This window comes from Lissotriton helveticus, chromosome 9, assembly GCF_964261635.1.
Source record: "Lissotriton helveticus chromosome 9, aLisHel1.1, whole genome shotgun sequence".
NCBI lineage: Eukaryota > Metazoa > Chordata > Amphibia > Caudata > Salamandridae > Lissotriton > Lissotriton helveticus.
Genome location: NC_136070.1, coordinates 27764348 through 27786759, shown reverse-complemented (window position 1 = coordinate 27786759; position 22412 = coordinate 27764348). Strand labels below are relative to the sequence as shown.

General features: G+C 46.4%; 1 protein-coding gene across 1 annotated transcript in view; it reads right to left on the bottom strand.

The window, feature by feature from the left end:
* Positions 1-1108: 1108 nt before the first annotated feature.
* DTD2 (D-aminoacyl-tRNA deacylase 2) overlaps positions 1109-22412 on the bottom strand; it is a 37696-nt gene continuing 16392 nt past the window's right edge. The window contains exons 3-5 of the mRNA XM_078659392.1: positions 5053-5122; positions 1985-4847; positions 1109-1611 (exon numbers count right to left, since the gene is read on the bottom strand). Coding sequence (XP_078515518.1) covers positions 4522-4847; positions 5053-5122 — 396 coding nt within the window. The 3' untranslated portion in view covers positions 1109-1611; positions 1985-4521. The remainder of the gene's footprint in view (positions 1612-1984; positions 4848-5052; positions 5123-22412) is intronic.

Sequence of the window (22412 nt, the reverse complement as noted above, 5' to 3'; positions counted from 1 at the left end):
CCCTGATTTAAGTATTAACCACGGGGCTCGGTTGAAAACGGGGACGGAACAATGCCTGTGGGAGAAATAGACCGGAGCGTCAGCTGTTGTGGCGGTCGCTCGGAGGAGAGGGCGAGAAGAAGAACTGCTATTAGTAAACCCTTACCATCGATTAGATCGGTTAAGTCGGTGCCGGGAGGCAGGGGGTCCAGAGGAGGTCGGTGGACGTCCGATGAGAGCACAATGGCTCGATGTGAACGCTAGATTGGGTACCAGCTGGGAGTGTTTTTAAAATAACACGGGAGCGCGGGAGGGGTCAGAGGCACTAGTGCGGTGATTGCGGCAGCCATCTTAGGTGTGGGTGTGGAGTGAGCATGTCAAAGGGAATAGATCAGACATGCTGCTTGGTGAGTGCGATGTGATAGTAGATGGTTTAACATGAATTAAGTAATGTGAATAATTGGCAAGGATACATTTGACCCAATTGGAGGTAATGATTGCATGAAACTGAAAATGCTTCCAATTAAGTTAACAGTAAAGTGGTCCAGTCCTCGGTCCTATTTAGACAATTTTGTATACTTTGGGTGCGCAAAATCCATTTTAATTCCTCTTTGTTCAACTAACTCCCAATGTCCGCGCCTCTTGGAGGTGGCTTGATCAGACTGATGATTGTCCATTCGATGTCGTCTTCATTGTGTCCTGGGCTTGAGAAATGTTCCACCAATGGCGCATTGAGCGTTTTGCAGCGAATTCGGCTGCGATGTTGGCAGATCCTGATGCGGGCTTTCTGTGTTGTTTGTCCTATGTTGATTTTTCCACAAGGGCATTGAATCACATAAATTACATTACATGAATTACAGTTGGTGAAACTTTTGGATGTGATCTTAACATTATGAAAGTGAATTCTTTTCCTTCGGTAGTAAACTCACACACACTGCAATTACCACATTGTACGTGTCCTAGGATGGGGTTTAATCCCCATAGTTCTGTTAAAGTAGCTGGTGGTTTAAGAGTAGGGAGTAAACAAAAAGATTTCCTTTCTGTGTTATTCAATCACTTCCCATAGTGATAGCAAGACCATCTAATTCCTAACATGACAACTCAAGAAAAAAATGAAAAAATAAAATTCATTTGTTAATTTTATTAAAACACTCGTATTTTTTTCTTCAATAATAATAATAAATACATCAGGTAGTATCAGTAACACAGTCGTCAATGTAGTTGATTCAAACAAAATTGATTCAATCTGCAATTGCTATTTTTTGGCAGACTGTGCCCACTGTCTAGTATACAATGTTCACCTACATAATTAATATACATTAGTTTATACAAAAAAGGTAAAACAATAGTCCTCTTGTCGACGCGTTTCGGTGTCTTTTTGTGCTTTTTATACACCTTCTTCAGGACAGACAGTTAAAAACATAGCATCTTCCATCTAAAAATAAATATATGCAATTAGAATCATGAATACCCGTGTATGTTCATACATTCAACCACCTATTCTTCTATGCTTTCTGTATTGAGTTGTGTTAACTAGATTGGTCATCACTAATAAATGTTAAAAGTTCTTACATGAGTTGCCAATGCTGTGGCTCTCATTTAAGCAGTCAAGGGCCTTAAGAGTAGGGAGGGCTGCCCAGACCAAGTGGTCCTTTATGTTTCGGCTTTTGCGGAAGGCAAACAACAGGCGATCAATGCTCATAGTTCCGGCATTAAGTATCGTCCAGTGCTTGAGAACAGATTTGCGTATAGCGTTGGAGACAGGTGAAAAGGTAGTCACACAAACCATGCGGTTTTGATCAGTCTTAGGTTTGGGAGATAGGAGGACTTCTCTAGGACAATACCAAACTCTTTTGCGTGCATTGCGTACCAAACATCTAGGGGAATCCACAGGCTCGGAGTTTAGATGAGAGTACAGAGACCTCACGGAAATAGTCTTCTTTGTGAAAGCAATTCCTCCTAATGCGTACAAATTGAGAGTGAGGAAGAGAGTCCCTTAGGGCACGGGGATGGTTGATGTCATATTTGAGTAAAGTGTTTCTTTCTGTAGGCTTTCAATATAAACTGATAATCAGTTCGCCATTAAAATGATGGATGGTGAGATCCAGAAATGGGATGGAAGATCTGTTATGTGTGAGAGTGAAAGTCAGGCCATAGCAGTTGTTGTCGAGTCAGTGTAAGAACTGGTTGAGACGGTCTTCAGTGGAATGCCAGATTAGAAAAATGTCATCGATATATCGTTTCCATAAGGTGATGCATGTATGAAAAGGATTATGGGGTGGTGAGAATTCTCGAGGTTTCCAAATGGTCCATGAACAATATGGCTAAATTTGGTGCAAAAACAGCCCCCATGGATGTGTCCTTCACCTGCTGATAAAATTTGTTTTCAACTGAGAAAAAATTCCTTGTGAGGCACAGTTCCAGCAGTTGTAGTGTACAAATAGTGGGTACATTATGTGGTCGGGGTCTCTGGTCAAGGGTATGTTCGATGATCAACATTGCTTCTACTTGTGGTATATTGGTGTAGAGTGATTCGACATCTAAAGTGCAGAGAATGTCAGTGTCGATGTTGGAAGGGTGGTGCTCAACTAAATTGATCATGGCCATACTGTCTCTAATGTTGCAGTCGGTTTTGGGAACAAAATCCTTTATAAAGTAGTCTACATATTGGCCAAGTGGTTCTAAAATGGAGCCACAACCGGACACTATGGGGCGTCCCGGTGGTGTGGTTTCATTTTTGTGGATTTTAGGCAGAGTGTAAATTACAGGGATGCGTGCTGACTTGATATTACGAAACAGAAACTCTTTTTGACTGAGAAAACCTTGCAGTGGTGATCTGAAGGATAATTTTTTGGAGTTCACTAGTATGGTTGGTGAGTAGCCTGCAATAGTGGTCTGTATTTGTAAGTTGTCATAGAATTTCTTCTTAATATGTGTTCCTTTCTTGTAGAACTATGCCACCGCCTTTGTCGGTGGACTTTATCACAAGAGACTCATTATTTTTTAATGTATCAATAGCCTTTTTCTCTTCCACTGAGATGTTGTATGGAATAAAGCGTCTGGTATTCTCAAGTGATGATAAGTCTGGGTACCATTTTTTCCGAACGTGATGATTTCACTAGGAAACATGTTTGCACTTGGGAAGAAAGTAGACGGAGGACGAAGTGGCGTGTTGTTGATGGCCATGGGTGAAGGATTTAGCAAAAAATATGCATGTAATCATGTGCGTCGAAAGAACCTCAATAGTTCTGTTTGAAGCTCGAGGAAGTTAGGTTTGATGGTGGGGATGAAGGACAGTCCTTTGCTAAGTAGAGATAGTTCTGAGTCAGCCAGGACATGTTTTGAGAGATTAAAGATGGGGATGGTTTGCGACATTGTGGTATTAGTTACCATTGGTAGAACTTCTGGCGCGTCTGACGTTTGCCTGGAGGGTTGTACCATTGTCGTTTGCTGCGTCCTCCAATTCAGGAGTTCGCTTTGGCCTCTGCCTGAAAAAGTTTGGTTTAAAGGCCGGTTGGATGTGCTAGGGGTCTCGCCTTGATCGGAGCTATCAGAGGATTCGGCGGAAGTGTCAGAGAAGCTCACTAGATTGTTACGCCTGTTGGATCTACCCCAAGGTCTGGCATTCTGAGGGTTGGAGGACGTACGGTTAGTGTAAAAGTCTTTTTGTAAGTAAGGATAAGTTCTCTCTAATACATACGATTTAATGTCTTTTTTGACTTTGAGGGATTTTTTATTTTGGCCCAGTCTGTAAAAATCCTCAGTTGTCTTTTGCACTTGCTCAAGTAGTTTTTTGCAGTTAGGGACTGGACTGGTATCTTTTATTTGTTTTTCAATGTCATTTATTTCTTGCTCTAAGGATTTCAATGCTTCTGTGGCTGTGTCAATTCCCAGCACCATCCAATGCCTGGAGCAAGTTGAGCGTATGTAGCTTTTGTGGAGCCTTACAGGGAATTGTGGGGAGGACTGTTGGTGGACGAACGATGAATGTAGGATTTTGCTAGGAGCTTTATGAGAAACAAAGCAGGGTTTTACAGGGTAGAACTGCAAGATGTTGCTTAAAAATGCAAAGGTTTAACACCCAGGACTGTGAGATGTTGTGAGGAGCAGTGTAACGTTCTGCATTAGGCACTATATGCTTTTGCAATTAGAACTACAGAATTTCGATTTCACCCTCTTTGATAAATTTGCACCCTATGTCTTACAGTTCCATTTTGTTTCTCTGGCTGCCTTCTGCATCTTCCTTCAAATCCTCTGTATCTTAGAAAGTGATAAGAGGTGGCATCGCTCAAGGTACGAGCTGCACAAAAAAGATTTTTTTCCTGTGGAATCTTCAGGCAGCCCATGTTGCCATCTGTTCACAAAAAATAACACAATTCGTTAAGTAGGTCCTCAAAGATCTTCAAAGGACTGTATTCTCAAGAAAGGCCTCTTGTTTAGCGCCTCAAGAGGATTTGGAGCTCAATTTACGCGAGAAAGGAATGCTGTCAGTAGTTTTATTCTCTCATTCAGTTTTAACACAGCAAGAGTAGGAGTCCACTGTCAGAACTCAACCAGGTGAGTGTATGGTCCGTTGGTATCCAGCTGCAGCACCTGACGGTTCCCGTAGGTGCCGTGATGCAGGACGCCCCCCGCTTCAGCCCAGGTGGGACAGCCGGAGAGCTGCTGCTGGCACTGGGTGACGAGCTGCATGTACAGGTCCAGACCCTGGTCCTTACTCACATTCGCATGGTACTGCACTCCGCGGCCCTTCACCTTTCCACCAAGTGTGGCTTGAGGAATGATCAAAACATCTCCAGGGAGGTCCAGCACCGAGACATGCTTCCCCTCCTCCGCCTCGCACAGTTTCACATTCAGCAGGGTGGTCACTGGAAAAATAAAGGAAGATTCAGAAAAAATGACAAAAAGCATATGTGCCACCCAACGCCATGACAAGCATAGCCTGTAACAACATTTAGCGGGACCACACACAGACACACACCCACGCAGACAGACAGACAGACAGACAGACAGACACACACACATGTAATTCGCAAACAGAATTCAAGCTGTAAATAAGAGGAACCCACATACCCATTTTTGGGATTATTTCTTCTTGTGCACCTTTGAAAAAGCAGACATAGATGACCATTCCTTTGTGAATCTGAAAGGAAACAATCAAAGTTTAAACCTCATGTGCCAAGGACCCCGAAATCACAAGCAGGATAAATTAAACCAAGCAACATACAAAAGAGAGGCAACCAGGAAAACCAAAGTAGGGCAAGAGTCCCTGGGCGTTAGTCTGGTGAGCCAACAAGCTCCAGAGGAAGAACAATAACTCAAACGGATATAAATCTGATGAAAACGCAGGTGTTTGCAGGGACATTACACTCTGCAGACGTGTCCCAGCTCTGGTCGATTCCCATCAGATTCTCTACTCACATGCTCGCTCTTCTCTCTTTAATCTTAGCAATGGCTCTCTTGTGTTCTAGCATACCCCTCCCCCCAAGCGCCTTGAGACCCTCCCGGGTGAGTAGTGCGCTATACAAATGGCATGATTGATCGTGTTCGGGGGAGAGAGAAGTGGGAGACGGAGGGAGGAGTTGCAACGCTTGGCTGTGGTAGCGGACTCCACAAAAAAGGTATTGGGAGGTGGCATCAAGATCAGAGCCGCTGGGACCAATGTCGAACACCACTGCTCTAATCAAACATTCACTGGAAGCACAAAGGGAGGCTTGGACTCAGCCCAACACGGCTACTTAGATACAATGTTTATTTCTGGAGCACTAACAAAGGGCTCCCGGCTCACACTTTCATGGATATCTGGCTCAGAGTGGAAAGGGGCTTGCCCATCTGAGGAGCACACTGCCCCATTTCTCTTTTTTTGATAACCAATTTTATTGAGTTTATTGGAAACCAACAAAAAATAACAATACCAGCTGTTCGTACATTTAGCAGTGCAAGGCAAATACAAGAGGGAGTTACATCAGTAGAGATGAACTGATAGACAAGGCAGAAGTAAAGACGGTGTTGCACCCAATCCCAACCACGAAGCTTCATTGAGGGTATTAGTCTTCCACTACCCCAACCCATTTGCCCCACATTCTACGAAATTTCTTCGTCAGCCTATTGCCTCATACAGGGGTTGCTCCTGAGCAGCGCACCAGTCCACCCCTCTGCGCCAGCGCATCATGGTGGGGACAGCCAAACTCAGCCAAAAGGGACATTGTGGCCAATTGGCTATCAGCAATGCCGTGTTGAGAAAGAGCTATTCAGATCTGGAACCAACCAGCCCCTCAGTGACACCTAGCAGAACATTCATAGGGTCAAGAGGAACCTCCCAGCCTAGAACCTCAGTGAGTTCCCCAGTTACTGACTCCCAACAGCACGCAATTGCGGAGCAGCGCCACACCATGTGATAAAAATCAGCTTGTGGATGGGTGCAGCGGGGAAATGATGCATCAGATCGGAGCCCAGCGCGAAGGAGACGCAGCAGCGCAAGATAAGCGGTGTGAAGATAATATACTTGAACCAGGCGGAGCCTTGCTGAGGCCGTGACTGTTTTGGGAGCCATCAATGCATCCCTCCAGTCCGCCTCATCCAAAGATCCAAGCCAACCTTCCCATCCGTCCCTGGGGTGTGAGAGTGTGTTAGGGGTGTTATTGATGAGGGAAATACGAGAGATTCCCCCCTTCCCCAGATTACAGGTCATGGACTGGGCTTCGGGCGGCCTATATTCGGGTAGGAGGTGCCATCTGAAATGAGAGAATGGAGAGCGTGGCGACTTTGAAGGTATCTGTAGAACTGGGAAGCGTGAAGGGAGTAACGAGTTTGTAACGAGTTTGCAGTTCTTGGAAGGTGCATATGTGACTCCCACCTCGGATGTCACCCAGCAGGGAAATACCAATGAGGTTACACGTTCTAAAGCCCGAGAGGTTGGTGACCTCCCGGAGCCATGTGCCGCACCACAGTGGGGTATGTTGGGTCAGTTTATCCGACCATTGGGTGTGGCGTAAAGACGCTCGGCAGGCCAAAAGCACCCTACAGGTGATCTCGGGTAGAGTTTGGGGGATAGCGTTCCCATACAGCATCCCTTAGAGGTTAGACAGGCCCAGGGTGAGCAGTTCCAACTGGTCTGCCGGGTCAACACTGCCCCTTTTCAAGTAAGAGATTAGGCAATTAAGCCCCAAGAAGGGTGTGTTGTGTCAATACAACCTAGGAAAATCCATGTGGCACAGGGTCAGACTGATTTGCATATGGCCATGTCTGAACTGGGGTGGCAGAGTGGGCTAAAGAACGGCGATGGATCAAACCCAGATCTTTTGACTGGGTGTGAGTGTTTGATTGATTCAGATGCTCCGTCCATCACCACCCCCTTTTGTACCGCTTTGGCCGCCATAAGTGTGGCAGGGTATGCTCAGACGTGAGTCCCTTGCTCACTTTGCCACTGGATTCAAGCAAGCCGGGCTGAAGACGCTGGAATGCCAGAAACCGGTTCTAGGAAGCTTGTTTCCGGTCCAGGGAAGGCATGGCCTGGCAGTTCGGGCTGGACTGTTCCCATGAGGCACAGGGTCAGACTGATTTGCATATAGCCATGTCTGAACTGGGGTGGCAGAGTGGGCTAAAGAACGGTGATGGATCAAACCCTGATCATTTGACTGGGTGTGAGTGTTTGATTGGTTCAGATGCTCCGTCCATCACCACCCCCTTTAATACAACCTAGGCACACCTGCAGCCTTGACCCAGGGCAGAACTTGGCCACATCGAAAAGGGCCACTAACTTAGGAAATAGGAACGCTCTGAATTCAACTTCAGAGTCACTACTGCCTAGAAGTCCTTATTGTGGTCTTGGCAACAACCATCAACATGTTTTGGTCATGCACATTCTACTTTGAAACGTTAAATGCTGTTAATTTATGAGTGGTGTAAGAAAGTTATTGGTGTGTAGCACTGAAGTCCACCAACAAGAAGAAATGATGTGTGTGCTGTAATGACAGCCTGGAAAATATTGACCCCACTCCTTCACAAGATGCAGGCAGTTGACTACCACAGAAAGCAGTGTGGAACCAGTTAGGGGGCTGTCCCTTGAGGAAGATTAGAGCAAGGATCTAGTTTGCCGGATCCCTGCTGAGGCAAGGGGCAGGAGGAAGGAGAGAGGTTTGGCTCACCGATTAGAGCGGCAGACCCTGAGGCAGAGGTCTGGCCTGGGACCAGGGTTCAATTCCCGACGTGGCAGGGTCTTGGGCTCAATGTCCACGGACTCGATAATTCTCACCTCGGTGCCTACTCTAATCATGTGTCCCACTCTGCAACTCTGGGCAATAGCTTGCTTAATCTCCACAACGGCCCCGAAAGCGCTTCGATGTCTGTCCTTACCTTGGAGGTGCCCAGTAAGGGGGCATCTCACAGGGAAAGCCAGGAAGGGTTCCACAGCGGTATACAGCGCCAAGATACCTTTCAGGTGATAGTGCGCTTTACAAGTTTACACACACCCACATTTACATAAATCCAAGGGAGACAACCATGATGGATAACTACACCTCAACAAATCCCACACAGACCCCTCCATGCCCATAGCACCCTATCCACTCCTAAATTCAGCCCATGTGTACAGGTTCACCACCTATTCCAATACAACAGGATGCTCTTAAACATTAGTAGAGAGTAACAAGTTCAGGCCTCAACTCTGCAGGAGGTAACCCAGGAGACTAGGGAGAAAACAGCATTTTCAGTGATTTATCCGGGCTCCTAATTTAAGTCCACAAAGAGCGCAACATGTTAGCTTCTATGTAAACGCACACGCTTCTTATATAATCAATCAATCAATCAATCAATCAATCAATCATGTATTAAGTATATATACATACTTCAAGTGGTTTGAAGATTGTGGTGTGATCAGGCACTGAATCCATATTTATATAGAGGAACATTTCAATCTGTTCCTTCGCCTCGGTCTTGGATCTACCTCTTTTGAAGCAACACCATTGAAACACCAACGGCCATATGTATCAAGCCTTTTGTGAATCGCAAAGGCCGAAATTCGCAGAATTTCGGCCTTTGCGAATCGCAAACTGCCTTTTTGCATGTTTTGGTATGTATGTAACATTCGCAAAATAAGGAATAGCAAAGATTTGCGATTCCTTATTTTGCCATAGCATTTAAGAAATCGCAATTTAGCGATTCCTTAAATGCTATGTATGTAGCATTTTTGGGTTGCGAATTATGGTTAAGAATTCGCAAATTACCACCAACTTGTAGTTGATGGTAACTTGCGAATTCTTCAAAAAATGCACAATTTGGCCTTTTTTTAAAGGTGGCATGTGATGCACACACATGCCCATAGGGCATGTATTTGCGCCATATGCACACACATGTACATTTCAGGGGTGCAGGAGGGTGTCTTTGAGACACCCCTGCACCCTTGAAATAATTCTCAAATTGCGATTAGCAAATTGCGAATTCGCAATTTGAGAATTATTTCGCAATCTTTCCTATGGGCCTCCTGGCCCATAGGAATGCATGGGAAATTATTCCTTAATTGCGAATTCACAAAATGCGAATTCCCAAATAAGGAAGATGAAGGAATCGTTAAAAAAAAAGCGATTTTCTTCATACATACCATTTTGCGATTCCTAAATAGCGATTCCTTAAAAATCGCTATTTAGGAATCGCAAAAGGGTTTGTTGATACATATGGCCCCAGGTGTCTTCTCTAATGGTTTCTAGTGCGCGTGTCACACTACCCCACAGTAGAGGAAGGTCACATATTGCCCTCTGCAATATCTTCACCTTTTCCATTGTATGCCATAATTCTGTGGCTATGAGTGTATCAGAACCTATTAAAGCATCACCCAGCTAGCCGGTGCATTATTGCTCTAGCAGACTCTGAGACTTTGGCGCACTTATTTGTGTTAGGAGGAGCTAAGGAAGTCCTTTACATGAAAGAGGACTTTATCCTGCATTAACTCAGTTCCCTCACAGTTACCATGATTCACGATTATATTGTACTGCAATGTCGCATGTATATAGCGCCTACTACTCCTATGTGGAGCACTGAAGTGTTTACCTCCAAGGGCAGCAAGCTACGCAATGTAGTGGGTGTAGCTAAAACGTTCATGTCTTTGTTTTGATTCTATGTGGGAAGTGTTTCCAAGTTTTGGTCATGACCAGGGAGGTGTGGTTATCGTGTTCTGGGATGCAGCGCTTAGCCGTGCAGTGGATGATGACGTATGAGTGACAGAGAAGCAGTTTATGGTTTGTGAGAAAACTGGCAGTTCTGCAGGTCCCTTTATGTTATTTATTATGATCAGTCTACTTATCTGGTTACTGTGGTGGGTTGTCTAACCTGAAATGTTGTTTATAGTTTTGGTACCATGCAGGCAGGGTTGGAGAGAGACAAAAAGTAAAGAGATCTGCTGGGATGGACTGTGTTACTATCATACGATACCGGATTATACCTGCGAGATGTAATAAAGCGGCATAGAATACATTTATTTGGGACCTGCAGTGGTGGGCTAGATTAAAGTCCTCCGATTGACCAGCAGAACAGATCTCTTTGGTTATTCCATGCCCGTTCATTTGGTGATGGATGAATATTAGCTGATACAGTACTGATGATGGACAAGCCCTGTAGCAAATCTGTCTTATGTCAGCTTAAGGGCTTCTGACTGCTCAGTGTTATGGTATTAATATTAGTATGGGCCAGAAATGTTATATATGAATTGACATAACTATAGAATACCCAGGCGAACCATAGGTCGGCCCTTCTTAGCTTACCTGGCTATAGAAAGCAGTGTTCTGGTTGGGTGGTTCCCTATATGTGGGTTGGAAGCTGAAGATTGGACTTGGTGTGATTGTCTTTCAAAGTTCTATCCCAGGGATGTGGGATGATGTAGTGGTCTTGGAAATAGCCATGTTTCAATTGTCTTCTGAAGTGTATATATGCTCCTGGATGCTTCAAGTGTTGGCTGGCAGCGAGGTCCAGAGCTTGGCGGCGTCTCAGAAAACAGTGCCTACTTTGGATTTCTTATGGTAAGGGGGCAGAAGACTTGAGTGCAATTTCTGGTCTTGTTTGTCCTGCTTGAATTTAACTTGTAGGTATAGCTGTCCTTTTCCTTCGGAGGCTCTTTGGACAATGCAGAGTGCCTTGAACATTGCCCTTCTCGCTATAGGTAGGCAGACGAGTGATTGCACGACTGGAGCCACGCGTTCTCTTGGATGAAGTTGGAGCAGAAGTCTTGCAACAGCATTCTGGACAAGTTCTATTTCGTGACTGATACAGCTGGGTGTGACAAGGTATAGGCCGTTGACAGACTAATTTGAAGGAAACCACTGCGAAAATGGTTTGCAGTGTCTTGTGGTCTCTAAGGTATGGGAAGATGAGGCACAGTGTTTTCATTGTGTAGAATGTATTGTTTGGGACATTGTTAATATGTTGTATCGAGGATAGCTCTGCATCCATGGTTATCCCAAGGGTTCTTGATGTTGTTGGAGGGGCCTCAAGTTCCGTGGGCTTTATGGCGCTAGGATTGTATTTTTGCCAAAGGTCCACTTTTCATAATCTTGGTCTTTGCGTTGTTTAGCTTTAGAAGGTTATTCATGTGTTTATGGCAAGAAGCCAGTAACCATATTTTAAGTTGTTGAGCTCTTCGGGCCATCCATTTTTAGAATGTTTTGGGTGTTATCTGCAAAGATATAACAGATGAGGATGAATGACCTAATCAGGTTTGGTTAACGGCTTAAGAAGGTGTTGAATAATAGAGGTGATATGGTGGACCCCTTAGGGATGCCAAGGTGAAAGGAGCGGAGATGAAAAGCGGCAGGTACACTACACTTTGTCTCTGGGTTAACAAGCAATCCATTTCAGAGCATTTTTCATGTCTTATGTGATGTGATGATGGAGTCTTTGTAGTGATGCGTGGTGGTGGTGGACAGTGTCAAATGCAGCTGTTCACTCCAGAAGCAATAAGGCGGCCCCTCCATTCTTGTCCACTGCGAGTTTCAGATCATCCCAAATAGATATCATGGCTGAATCTGTGCTCTGCCTGGTCTGTCTGAAACCGGACTGTTGGCGTGACTTTTTCCATAAAATTTGAAAAGTGGGTAATCATTGCTCTTCCAAATATTTTTCAAAAGAATGATCCATTTGATATGTGCCTGTAGTTTGCTGGGTTAGATGGTTCAAGATTTTTCTTATTGAGGAGTGCTGTAGTTTACTCTTGGTCATTTGTGCAGATTCATAAAGGTGGGAGGGACAGTTATAAAGGAGATGGAGAGCTCAGGCATAACATTGAATGTTATATTTATCACAAACTCTGACGCTTATTTTTACAACCAATGTCTTAAAGTGGATTAAAGCAAAACTGACTGCCTTCACATGGGGCAGGAGAGAATCCAGGGTTACTAGGATAACCTGTGTTGTTGAACCCTTCGGAGTCCTCAGGAGCTCAGGATCAGCAGTGTGTGGGTTACTAAATGTTAGATCACTGCCCAAGCACTGGGTGGAGATTCAACTGTTGCTGGCATCACACTCATTGGACATACTATTCATGACAGAAACCTGGACACACCAGAAGAGCGACCTTGAATCAGGAATAGCATGTCCGCCTGGTTATAAAATCTGCCACAAACCTAGAAGTAGTGGGAGAGGAGGAGGAGTAGGTGTAATTTTTAAAGACACATGGAACCTGGTCATATTAGATATCGATGTGACAGAGGGGTTTGAATTGCTGGGTTTTGGTATAAAAGACTCTGATGGGCACATACTGCCGGGGATTGTTTGCTACAGACCTCCAGGGGCCATTAGCATACAGCAACAACAGTCTCTGATTGAAACAATTAGCAATATGGCAAAGACACATGCCAGATTAGTAATGTTATGTTATATGTTATGTTATATGGATTTGTATAGCGCGCGGCTGCCCCAGCCAAGGGGCGTCCCGGCGCTGCGAACTGACCAGAGTGCGAAATGAGGGTGCACAAAAGAACGGATTATTGGAAAAGATGAGTTTTAATGGCTTTCCTAAAGGCTAAAAGATCATACATCCCCCGTATGGTAACAGGCAGGCTGTTCCATAGTTTGGCAACAAGGAGGCTGAAAGAGCGTCCCCCAACTCTAGCAAGTCTGGTGCGTGGGATGGTCACTAGATGTTGTCCCTCTGAGCGGAGAGATCTGCTGGGTGTATACTCAGACAGGAGGGGGCTCAGCAGTGGGGGGGAGGCGGTTTTAAGGATCTTGAAGGCCAAACACAGAGCCTTAAACTGGATCCTTCTTCCCACCGGGAGCCAATGCAGTTTCCTTAAAGTTCCAGAAACAGAAGAGTGGCGAGGTAGGCCGACCAGAGCTCTGGCAGCCGCATTCTGGACTCTCTGCAGTCTAGTGATTTCGGCCAGATTTGCTCCCAAAAGGAGAGAGCTGGCATAGTCCAGTCTTGAAAGGATCGTCGCCTGGACGATGAGCTGGCGGGTGCGGCAGTCAAAAAACTTCAGGATGGGCCTGATGTTGCGTAAAATGCCGAAGCACGTGGCGGCCACTTTCTTGGTGTGGATGGTGTATTTTAGAGCCGAGTCGATCCAGACGCCTAGATTTTTAACACAGTCTTTTGGCTTAGGGGGAGAGCCCAAAATATCAGGCCACCAGTTATCTCCCCAGGAAGCGGTGTTTTTTCCCAAGAGGAGAATCTCGGTTTTACCGGCATTTAGTTGGAGAAAGTTCGCCGTCATCCAGTTGGTGATGTCGATGAGTGTCTGTTTGAAATGACGGGCTTCCAGACCACTGTTGTTATTCAAAGCCACCACCAACTGGGTATCATCTGCATATGATACTAAAGCCATTCCATTCCTTCTGGCCACCTCCGCTAACGGGCGGACATAGACATTGAACAGGGTAGGGCTAAGGGACGAGCCCTGCGGCACTCCCTGTCCAATGCTATGCTCCTTCGAGATGTAAGGGGGGGTGGAGACTCTGAAAGACCTGTTAGACAGGAAGTCTCTAAACCACCCCAGGGCTGCCCCTGTGACTCCGATTTCCTCCAGTCTCATCAAGAGGACCTCATGTGACACCGTATCAAAGGCAGCACTGAGGTCCAATAGGACCAGTGCTGCAGTGCCGCCGGCGTCAAGGATGGAACGGAGGTCCTCAGAAACACTGAGCAAGGCTGTCTCGGTGCTATGACCAGCTCTAAACCCGTGTTGGGAGTCGTCCAGAATGTTATTGGTCCGGAGGAAGTTGGACAAGATGTTATTAACGTGTGCCTCGGCCACTTTAGCGGGCCAAGGGAGCAGGGAGATCGGCCTAAAGTTTTCCGGGAGTGAGGGATCCAAGGTGGGTTTCTTCAAAATGGGGGATACCCATGCCTGCTTCCATTTAATAGGGACCCTGGCGGTGGAGAGTGACCGATTGATAAAATCACGAACGTGGTCTGTGATGAGTGCATGAGCGTCACAGAAGAGGTCAGGCTTTAAGGGATCTGCCGGAGACCCGGATTTAATCTTTCTACAGATTTTAGAGAAAGTATCACGGTCAAGTGTGGGAAAAGAAATGAGGGAATGCCTGGAAGGATCAAAGGTGACCGGTGCCTGTGGGTCTTTGGGGAAGGTGTCGTATATCTTCTTGATTTTGTCTGTGAAGAAATTAGCCATGTTGTTACAGAGGTCAGGCGAGGTAGTGATGGCGTTGACAGTTTGTTTTGCCGTGAGGTCTTTCAGAATTTTAAAGACCGATTTTGAGGTGTTAGAGCTGTTGTTGATTTCACTGGCATAATATGCCGCTCTCACTCTGCAGACTTTACGGTGGTAAGATTTTTGATGCAGGACATAATCTTGTTTAAGGCTGGCAACATAACTTTTCCTCCAGCGTCTCTCTGCCTTCTTACATTCCTTTTTCAAGGCGGCAAGTTCTGAGTTGTACCAAGGACTCGCCGTATGGGTGCGGGCCTTGGTCCATCTGGCAGGGATAAGAGTGTCGAGCGCCTGGGTGATCCAAAGGCAGAACTGGTCGTATCCTGCATCCAGGTCTTCACTCGGAGGTAGGGGATGTAATGCCAGAATGTCATGGAGTTCATCAAGATGGAGTTTTCTCCATGGCCGTTTCTGAACTGAAGAGGTAGATGCTGTAACAGCACTTAAGTTGCAGGGGATGGTTAACGTCACTAGATAGTGGTCAGTCCAGGTCATGGGAATAGGTATGCCTGAGGACCCGCCAGTGATGTTGGTGAAAATGGGGTCAAGGAGGTGTCCTGCTCTATGGGTAGGGCCATGGACAAGTTGCTCAAGTTCGAAAGCCGCAAGATCCGCTAAAAAAGTTGCCGCCTTCGACTCGGTATTCTTGTCAAGATGTAAATTAAGGTCGCCAATGATCGTAAAGTTGGCAGAGTTAATAACATTGGTATTTAGATATTGTAGGAGGGAGTTAGTGAAGGGAACGTCAGCACCAGGAGGTCTGTAAACCAGAAGGCCAGTAGCACAGAACTGGGGATTGACTTTAATCGAGAAGCGAGCACTTTCGCTACCCTTGATGTCCACTTTATCGAGTTGACATTGAAAGTGGGATTTAATTATGAGCGCTAGCCCGCCCCCTCTCGTGCCCCTGTTCACCGTATAGATAGAGTAGCCTGTAGGTGTTGCCAGGTTACAGACCGAGTCCATCTCATCAAAGAGCCATGTCTCAGTCACGAACAGGGCATCTAGAGCATAGTCCGTTAAAAGGTCATGTATTTCTGAAGAATGTTTGTACATGGATCTTACATTGAGATGTCCAAGCCTGAAGGTGTGGACAGGGAGAGGTTTAGATTTGCGCTTAGAAGTAGAGCACAGTTGGGAGGGAGTAACAAGCGGGTGGTGTATATGAGCAGGATTGCGTCTTTTGCAACAACAGGAAGAATGCTGAAGACTCAGCAGCTCGGATTTAGAGTAACACATCCTGCCAGTTTAATGGCAGGATGAGGAGCAGAGTGCCCAGCGCCCGGCGCTGCCTTAGCGCGGACGGGCAGCTCTTTGGCGGGTCTTCGGCGGGGCTGCGCGCGGCCGCTGCGCGCCCAAGAAGCTGTGAGGGCTAAATACCCACAGGAAGTTGTGCACTAGAGCGCTAACCGCTCTGCAAGCTGGCCGACCGGAAGTGCCCCAGCGAAGCGATGCAGGGAACCGGCACCTACAATCAGTAAAGTGACGTGTGGTGCAGGGGTAAGTGAATTTTTAAAAAGGCACTAGTCACAGAGTAAATACAAACATAACAATTTTAAAAGCGTTTTCAATCAGCGTTTTCAATCAGCGTGTAAGCTTACACTCGGTCAGGTCGCGAAGCGGATCAGGGACACTGCCACTGTCTCCTTTCCGCGAAGCGCTGCAGCCCAGTTCTGCCTAAATACCCACAGGAAGTTGTGCACTAGAGCGCTAACCGCTCTGCAAGCTGGCCGACCGGAAGTGCCCCAGCGAAGCGATGCAGGGAACCGGCACCTACAATCAGTAAAGTGACGTGTGGTGCAGGGGTAAGTGAATTTTTAAAAAGGCACTAGTCACAGAGTAAATACAAACATAACAATTTTAAAAGCGTTTTCAATCAGCGTTTTCAATCAGCGTGTAAGCTTACACTCGGTCAGGTCGCGAAGCGGATCAGGGACACTGCCACTGTCTCCTTTCCGCCCTAATCCTAGGTGACTTTAACTTGTGGTTCAATGGAACCTTAGCATCTGGTTTCAGTAACATCCTCCAGTCATGTGAAGGTTTTAATTTGCATCAGCTGGTGGATGAAACAACACATAAGCTTTTTTTTTTTCAATTGCTGTGTATATTTCATTTTGTCCTCTTTCCAACCTATTGTAAAGCACTCTGATATCTTTCGGGATCTTGTTCGCGCTACATAAAACTTTATAAATAAAAATAAATAAATGAAGGAGGTCATATGCATGATTTGATCTTTGTGGATAAAAATGCTCTGGGGATTTTGGATACTCTACCAGTAGAATGGTCGGACCACTACTTGATTAAATGTGTAGTACATACCCTAAAATCTCACGGCACGGCGGCTAGAGACTTCGGAAGTTATATTAGCAGAGATTAGCAATCCCTCTTAACCGCTTCCGTGCGGCGCCGATTCCGCCCCTGTGCTGGATATTCCAGAACAGGGCGCGGTCGTGACGGAACCTTTCCGTCATCAGCACAGCTCAGCCGTGACTGATGACGGAACGGTTCCGTCACAAGCATCAAAGGGGTTAAAAAAGGTTAGCACCTCTATGGTGTTTGACCTTTAGGATTGTTTCAAAACAGACAGTCATGGGGTGGAGAATTATGTGACCCTTTGTACCATGATCACTACTACATTGGATCAGGTAGTCCCACTAAAGACACATAAGAGAGTGGGTAGACTATCGGCCCCCTGGTTCAGTGATCAACTAAAAAATCTTAAATTAGAGTACAAACAGGCAGAGAGGAAAAGGAGAAGGGCCTATGAAGAAAATGCTAAACTTGCTTGGAAAACTACAATTACTAGATATAAGAAAGAAATATCGACTGCAAAATCTGATCACTTTTCTAACACTATCCTGAACGCTCCGAATGGTACAAATGCATTTTTAAAGTTTTGAATAACCTGACTAACCCGGACTGTGTTAAGAATCAGACACCCCCGACTCAGGGTCTGTGCGACAGTCTGGCAAGGTTTTTCAAGGAAAAAATTAAGGCTATCATTGAGGGCCTCAGAAGGGAGAGGTCACAGTAGGAGGCTGAGAGCTTAGAGTGCAGGGGTCATGCTGACGGGAATCTAAATGATGATACAAAGGCAGGAAATGAAGAAATAGGGATCGGGCGTACCTTTACTGATTTCGAAATACCAAGGGAGGATAAATTTGTGAAGGTGGCTTCGAGTATCCCCTCGGGATCTCCTTTAGACCCCCTGCCACATAAAGTGTGGAAGGAGTTGAGAGAAGAACTGTTCCCTTCTCTTCACCTTATCTGTAATCAATCTCTTTCCAGTGGAATGGTTCCGCCCTTCGCAAAATCCTTCCACTTCTACCGGCACATGCTAGAGTGTTGATAGTACAATGTACAATTGGAAGCAGACTTGACCTTTGTAATGCTCTACTGCTGGAATCCCCTATATATTTAATGGAAAGACTCCAATGGATCCAAGCACTAGCAGCAAAACTAGCCTTGGGGAAAACTAGATGTTCCTCTACCTCCACTGCACTGCGAGAGCTGCACTGGCTTCCGTACATCAGAGTCCAGTATAAATCCCTTTGCTTGGTGTTCACGGCCTTGCACGGCATTGGGCCTAAGCGGATGAGGAAGGAATTTGCTTGGTATGTTCCAAGGAGGAGCCTTCACTCTTCCTCTGCGAGACTGGTGAAGGTGCCAAGATTTTTTAAAAATTAATTTGGAGGTAGGGCTTTCAGCACCTCGGCTGCGAGATTATGGAATAAGCTTCCATGGGAGCTGAGACAAATGGAGGATCTTCTCCCTTTCAGGAAGAGACGAAAAACGTGGCTCTTCCAGAGTGCTTAACTGCGGCTACCGGTGTGTCTCTGACCTTACACTGAGAGGTCCAGCGCCAGGATGCCTTTTAGGTGATAGAGCGCTTTATAAATGCTATAAATAAATAAATAGTGTTGAGGTGCCTACCAATGTGGGGGGGTGACTCCATCACTCCAAGGGAGATTACTTCGGTTACCCTTGATGCTTCACAGGCCTTGGAAGGTTTCTGTATGACGCAGAGGCACAGACGATGCAGCAGACGGGAAGGGAGACAAAGTCAGGCCCAAACGAAGTCCAGAGTGCCCAGAAAGTAGAAGTGCAGTTGTTTCAGTTCTGAATCTTATCCCACGACGAATCCAGGGACCTACACCCAGAAAACCCCCTAAGTACCTTAGGGAAAGGGTTGGGAAGATTCACGGGACCCTCCCAGGGGAGGGTCTGGACAGAGGGGAGGTTACTCCCATGTCCTTTGTCCAATTTCAAAACAGAGCGGGAGCCAACGGCTCCCTTGACTAGTTTGAACTGGATTATGCACAGGGACACCAAACGTGCCCCTCATGCAGACTTACAGGCGCTGGCTAGCGCACCCACCCAGCCCTAATACACTAAACCCTGTCTGGGAGGTGGTCACACCTCCCTGTGACAGGATGCCTATTGTTTCTGCCTTCCTCTGCTCGAGCTTGGCTCAGCAGCAGGAGGGCAGAAATGTTTCTCTGGTCAGCAGCAACCATTTTGCACTGTCCAGGACTAGAAGGCTAGGACTGGGAACACTGAGAGCCTTACGGAGGACTCTTCCAGTGCTTGGAATCATACGTCCCATACTGTTGATACCAAAACTGATAGGATTCGTTGCAGCCGTTTTCGAGATGGTCATCGTGTGATTACGCGATGCCCCTCTTTATAGCATATGGCTGCTTCACTGAAAACCCAACAGAATGGACTCCATAGGCTGCAGGGGTGTCCTGCCCATGCAAGGGCATCCTCTCACTTAGAACCAAGCACCCTGCCCTCAGGACTGTAAAGGCCTGCTATAGGGGTGACTTATACGTTTTAAGTGCAGCGACCCTTAGAAATAGTGACCCTATATCTTTAGTAAGTGGTGCAGGCACAAACTTACACAGGCTGCAAAGGCAGGCCTGTAGTCCCATTTTTAATGGTCTCTCATGGGTGGCATAATACATGCTGAAGCCCATGGGAGGCCATTGGGGCACCTATGTCCTCGGTACATGGGTACCATATACTAGGGACTGACAAGGGTACCCCAGTACCCAATCTGGAGTGTACCCAAGTACATAATACAACAGTTTAAGGAGAAAGCAGATAGACTGGGGTCCAGATTAGCAGGAACCCAGTCAAACGAGTCAAAACACAGCTTAGTATCAGGCAAGAAGTGGGGGTAACCATGCAGAAGGATCCTACATTCCTACAGCATTCCATATGTAGAACATTACACACAAACTAGACAATTGAGACCCCTCATTGTCCTCACTACACCCAAAGCCAAAAGCTCCGAGTAGAAATGGAATGAGAATATTCTGCCACACCCATTGTGACCCCTTGAATGAAGAGAAAACCTATAACAATCCACTCACAAATGTAAATGACGGAATTTGTAAAGCGCACAGCTACCTCCACCGGCGGTGTCCCGGCGCTGTCCGTATACCGCCTAGGAACCCTTCCTGGGAAAACGCACTACAATATTTGAACATGGAGGTTAGTAGAGGGGGAGTGGCCCTGTTTCCCCTCACCATTGTAGACCAGTGCAGGTGAGATGCCAGCCCAAGCTACTATCACATGCATATAAAGCCCTTCACAACTGCTGCCTTGCCTCCATCAACCTCCGCCTGAACTTCCGTCGGTCCGTGATGGACCTCCACTCGGCCTCCATCGCCTTCACACTTCCCAGCATCCGCCGATACAGAGGCGGTGGACGCTCCTCCTCCGACACTGCATCCAAGAAGTGAACCTACACCCACAGACCTCCCCATCATTACCCGAGGTCCTAAAAACACACACACACACACACACACACACACACACACACAGTTACAAAACCACAGAAATGCAGTAATTAGATATATATCCAACCTGCTATATTTTCTGAGTTACTTTCCTCTTTCAATTGAACTACAATCATCTTATTTTTTTTCATAAAGTTCGAATTTGTATAAGGTATGCATTATTTACCTTTAATTTTGTAATGTAAATAACAAAATCTTTGTGCAAAACAATCCACTAACTTTTTTTTTTTTTTAAAACCTTTATTCGTATTAAAAGGATATACAAATCTGGGCCTACAACCAAATTGGCCGGCCACAATACGGAAATCGGGCAAAAGATTCAGAGCGAGCATTACAGTACCAATCATTAAGGAGCATAAGCGATACAATCCCGAAAAGGAGGAAACACAGAAGGTCTAGGCGACCAGCAAACAGGAGCAGAGAAGGTTAATTTTATAATATGGGGAGAAGGAGTACGACAGGTTCAGTGTCAACATAGAAGAATCCGAATTCCCAAAACAAACCCTCAACAACAGTAAGGGGGTATGGGGCCGCAATACAGGAGAGGTAACACCGTACACATAGGTATAGAAGCAGTTGCGTTAAACACAATCAACATTCGATCACTATCGACTTTGCATGCCCACCACCCAATAGCACATCGGAACCAGAACGAAGGGATCGGATGAACATCTTACCAAAACTGACCCGTCATACTAACCTTGGGTAAAAAGGGAAGGGGAGGAAAGAGAGGGGGGAGGGGGGGAGAGAGAAGAGGACATTATTGGCCTCCTTCGGAAAGTGTTCCCCCTTCTACCAGACAACACAAGAAAGACCTTGGTCCAGGCCCTCGTTTTGAGCCGCCTGGATTATTGCAATGGCCTATTTCTAGCAGCTAATGAAGGAGTGCTTAACAAACTTCAGGTGGTTCAAAATACCGCGGCACGTCTGGTGACCAATGCCCCCCCCAGAACGCCATCCGTGCCCCTCCTCAAAGCCCTCCACTGGCTTCCCATCCGGAAACGGGTGGAATTTAAGATCTGCTGTGTGGTGCATAAAAGTCTCCACAACCTAGGGCCACACTATCTGGCCGAAAAATTTGCATACCACCGCCCTTCCCGCAATCTTAGGTCCAGCAATCAACTGTTATTACAGGTTCCCAGACACAATAAGACCAGACAGGGAGGCCGCGCCCTCTCCATCATGGGCCCTCGTCTGTGGAACAACCTCCCCCTTTCCCTTAGAGAGTGCCCGAGCCATCTAGCTTTCAGGAAATGCCTAAAGACAACTCTGTTCTAGGACGAACGCTGCCTGACCTGTTCACTTCACAGCTCCGCGCGGAGATACACCTTCGGGTGTGATGCCGGCGCGATACAAACCTACAAATAAATAAATAAATAAAGAAGGGAGAGAAAGGAAGAGAGGGAATTGAAAACAGAAAACGAAAGAGAAGAGCGCCACGCCGACACAGGCGTCCCGCGGCGGGGAACACAGGAGAGAGAGGAGCATTAGCAACGAGGAGGGTATGGCAGTCGCTATGGAAAACAGCAGAACTATAAGAAGAAGACCAACGACGCTACAGACCCACCCCCAGTCATACCACGGGAGGCAAGGACAGACGCGGCACTCCTATAAAGAGATACAAAAGGGCCATAGAACTGAGGAAAATGAACATCAAATAGGACCCAACCCACTCATCCCACCCTGCACCCCTGTAGAAGGCTACGGCCTACCCTTCAGACAGCGTGCCTGTCGCCCTAAACCAGAACCCGAAATGCAGTAGAGAGAAGAGAAAGAAAGAATAAATGAGACAAAAAGAAGACATGAACACAAAGGAAGAAATGGGAGGGAGGAGCAAGAGGGCGGAAACAAATACAGTCGGCCACCGCCCTCCGCCCAACCTTACACTCGATGTACGAATGAACCAGAACGACACGATCTCGAGCGCCATAATACTTACAGGGGGGGACCTCCCATCGCGCTATGAATA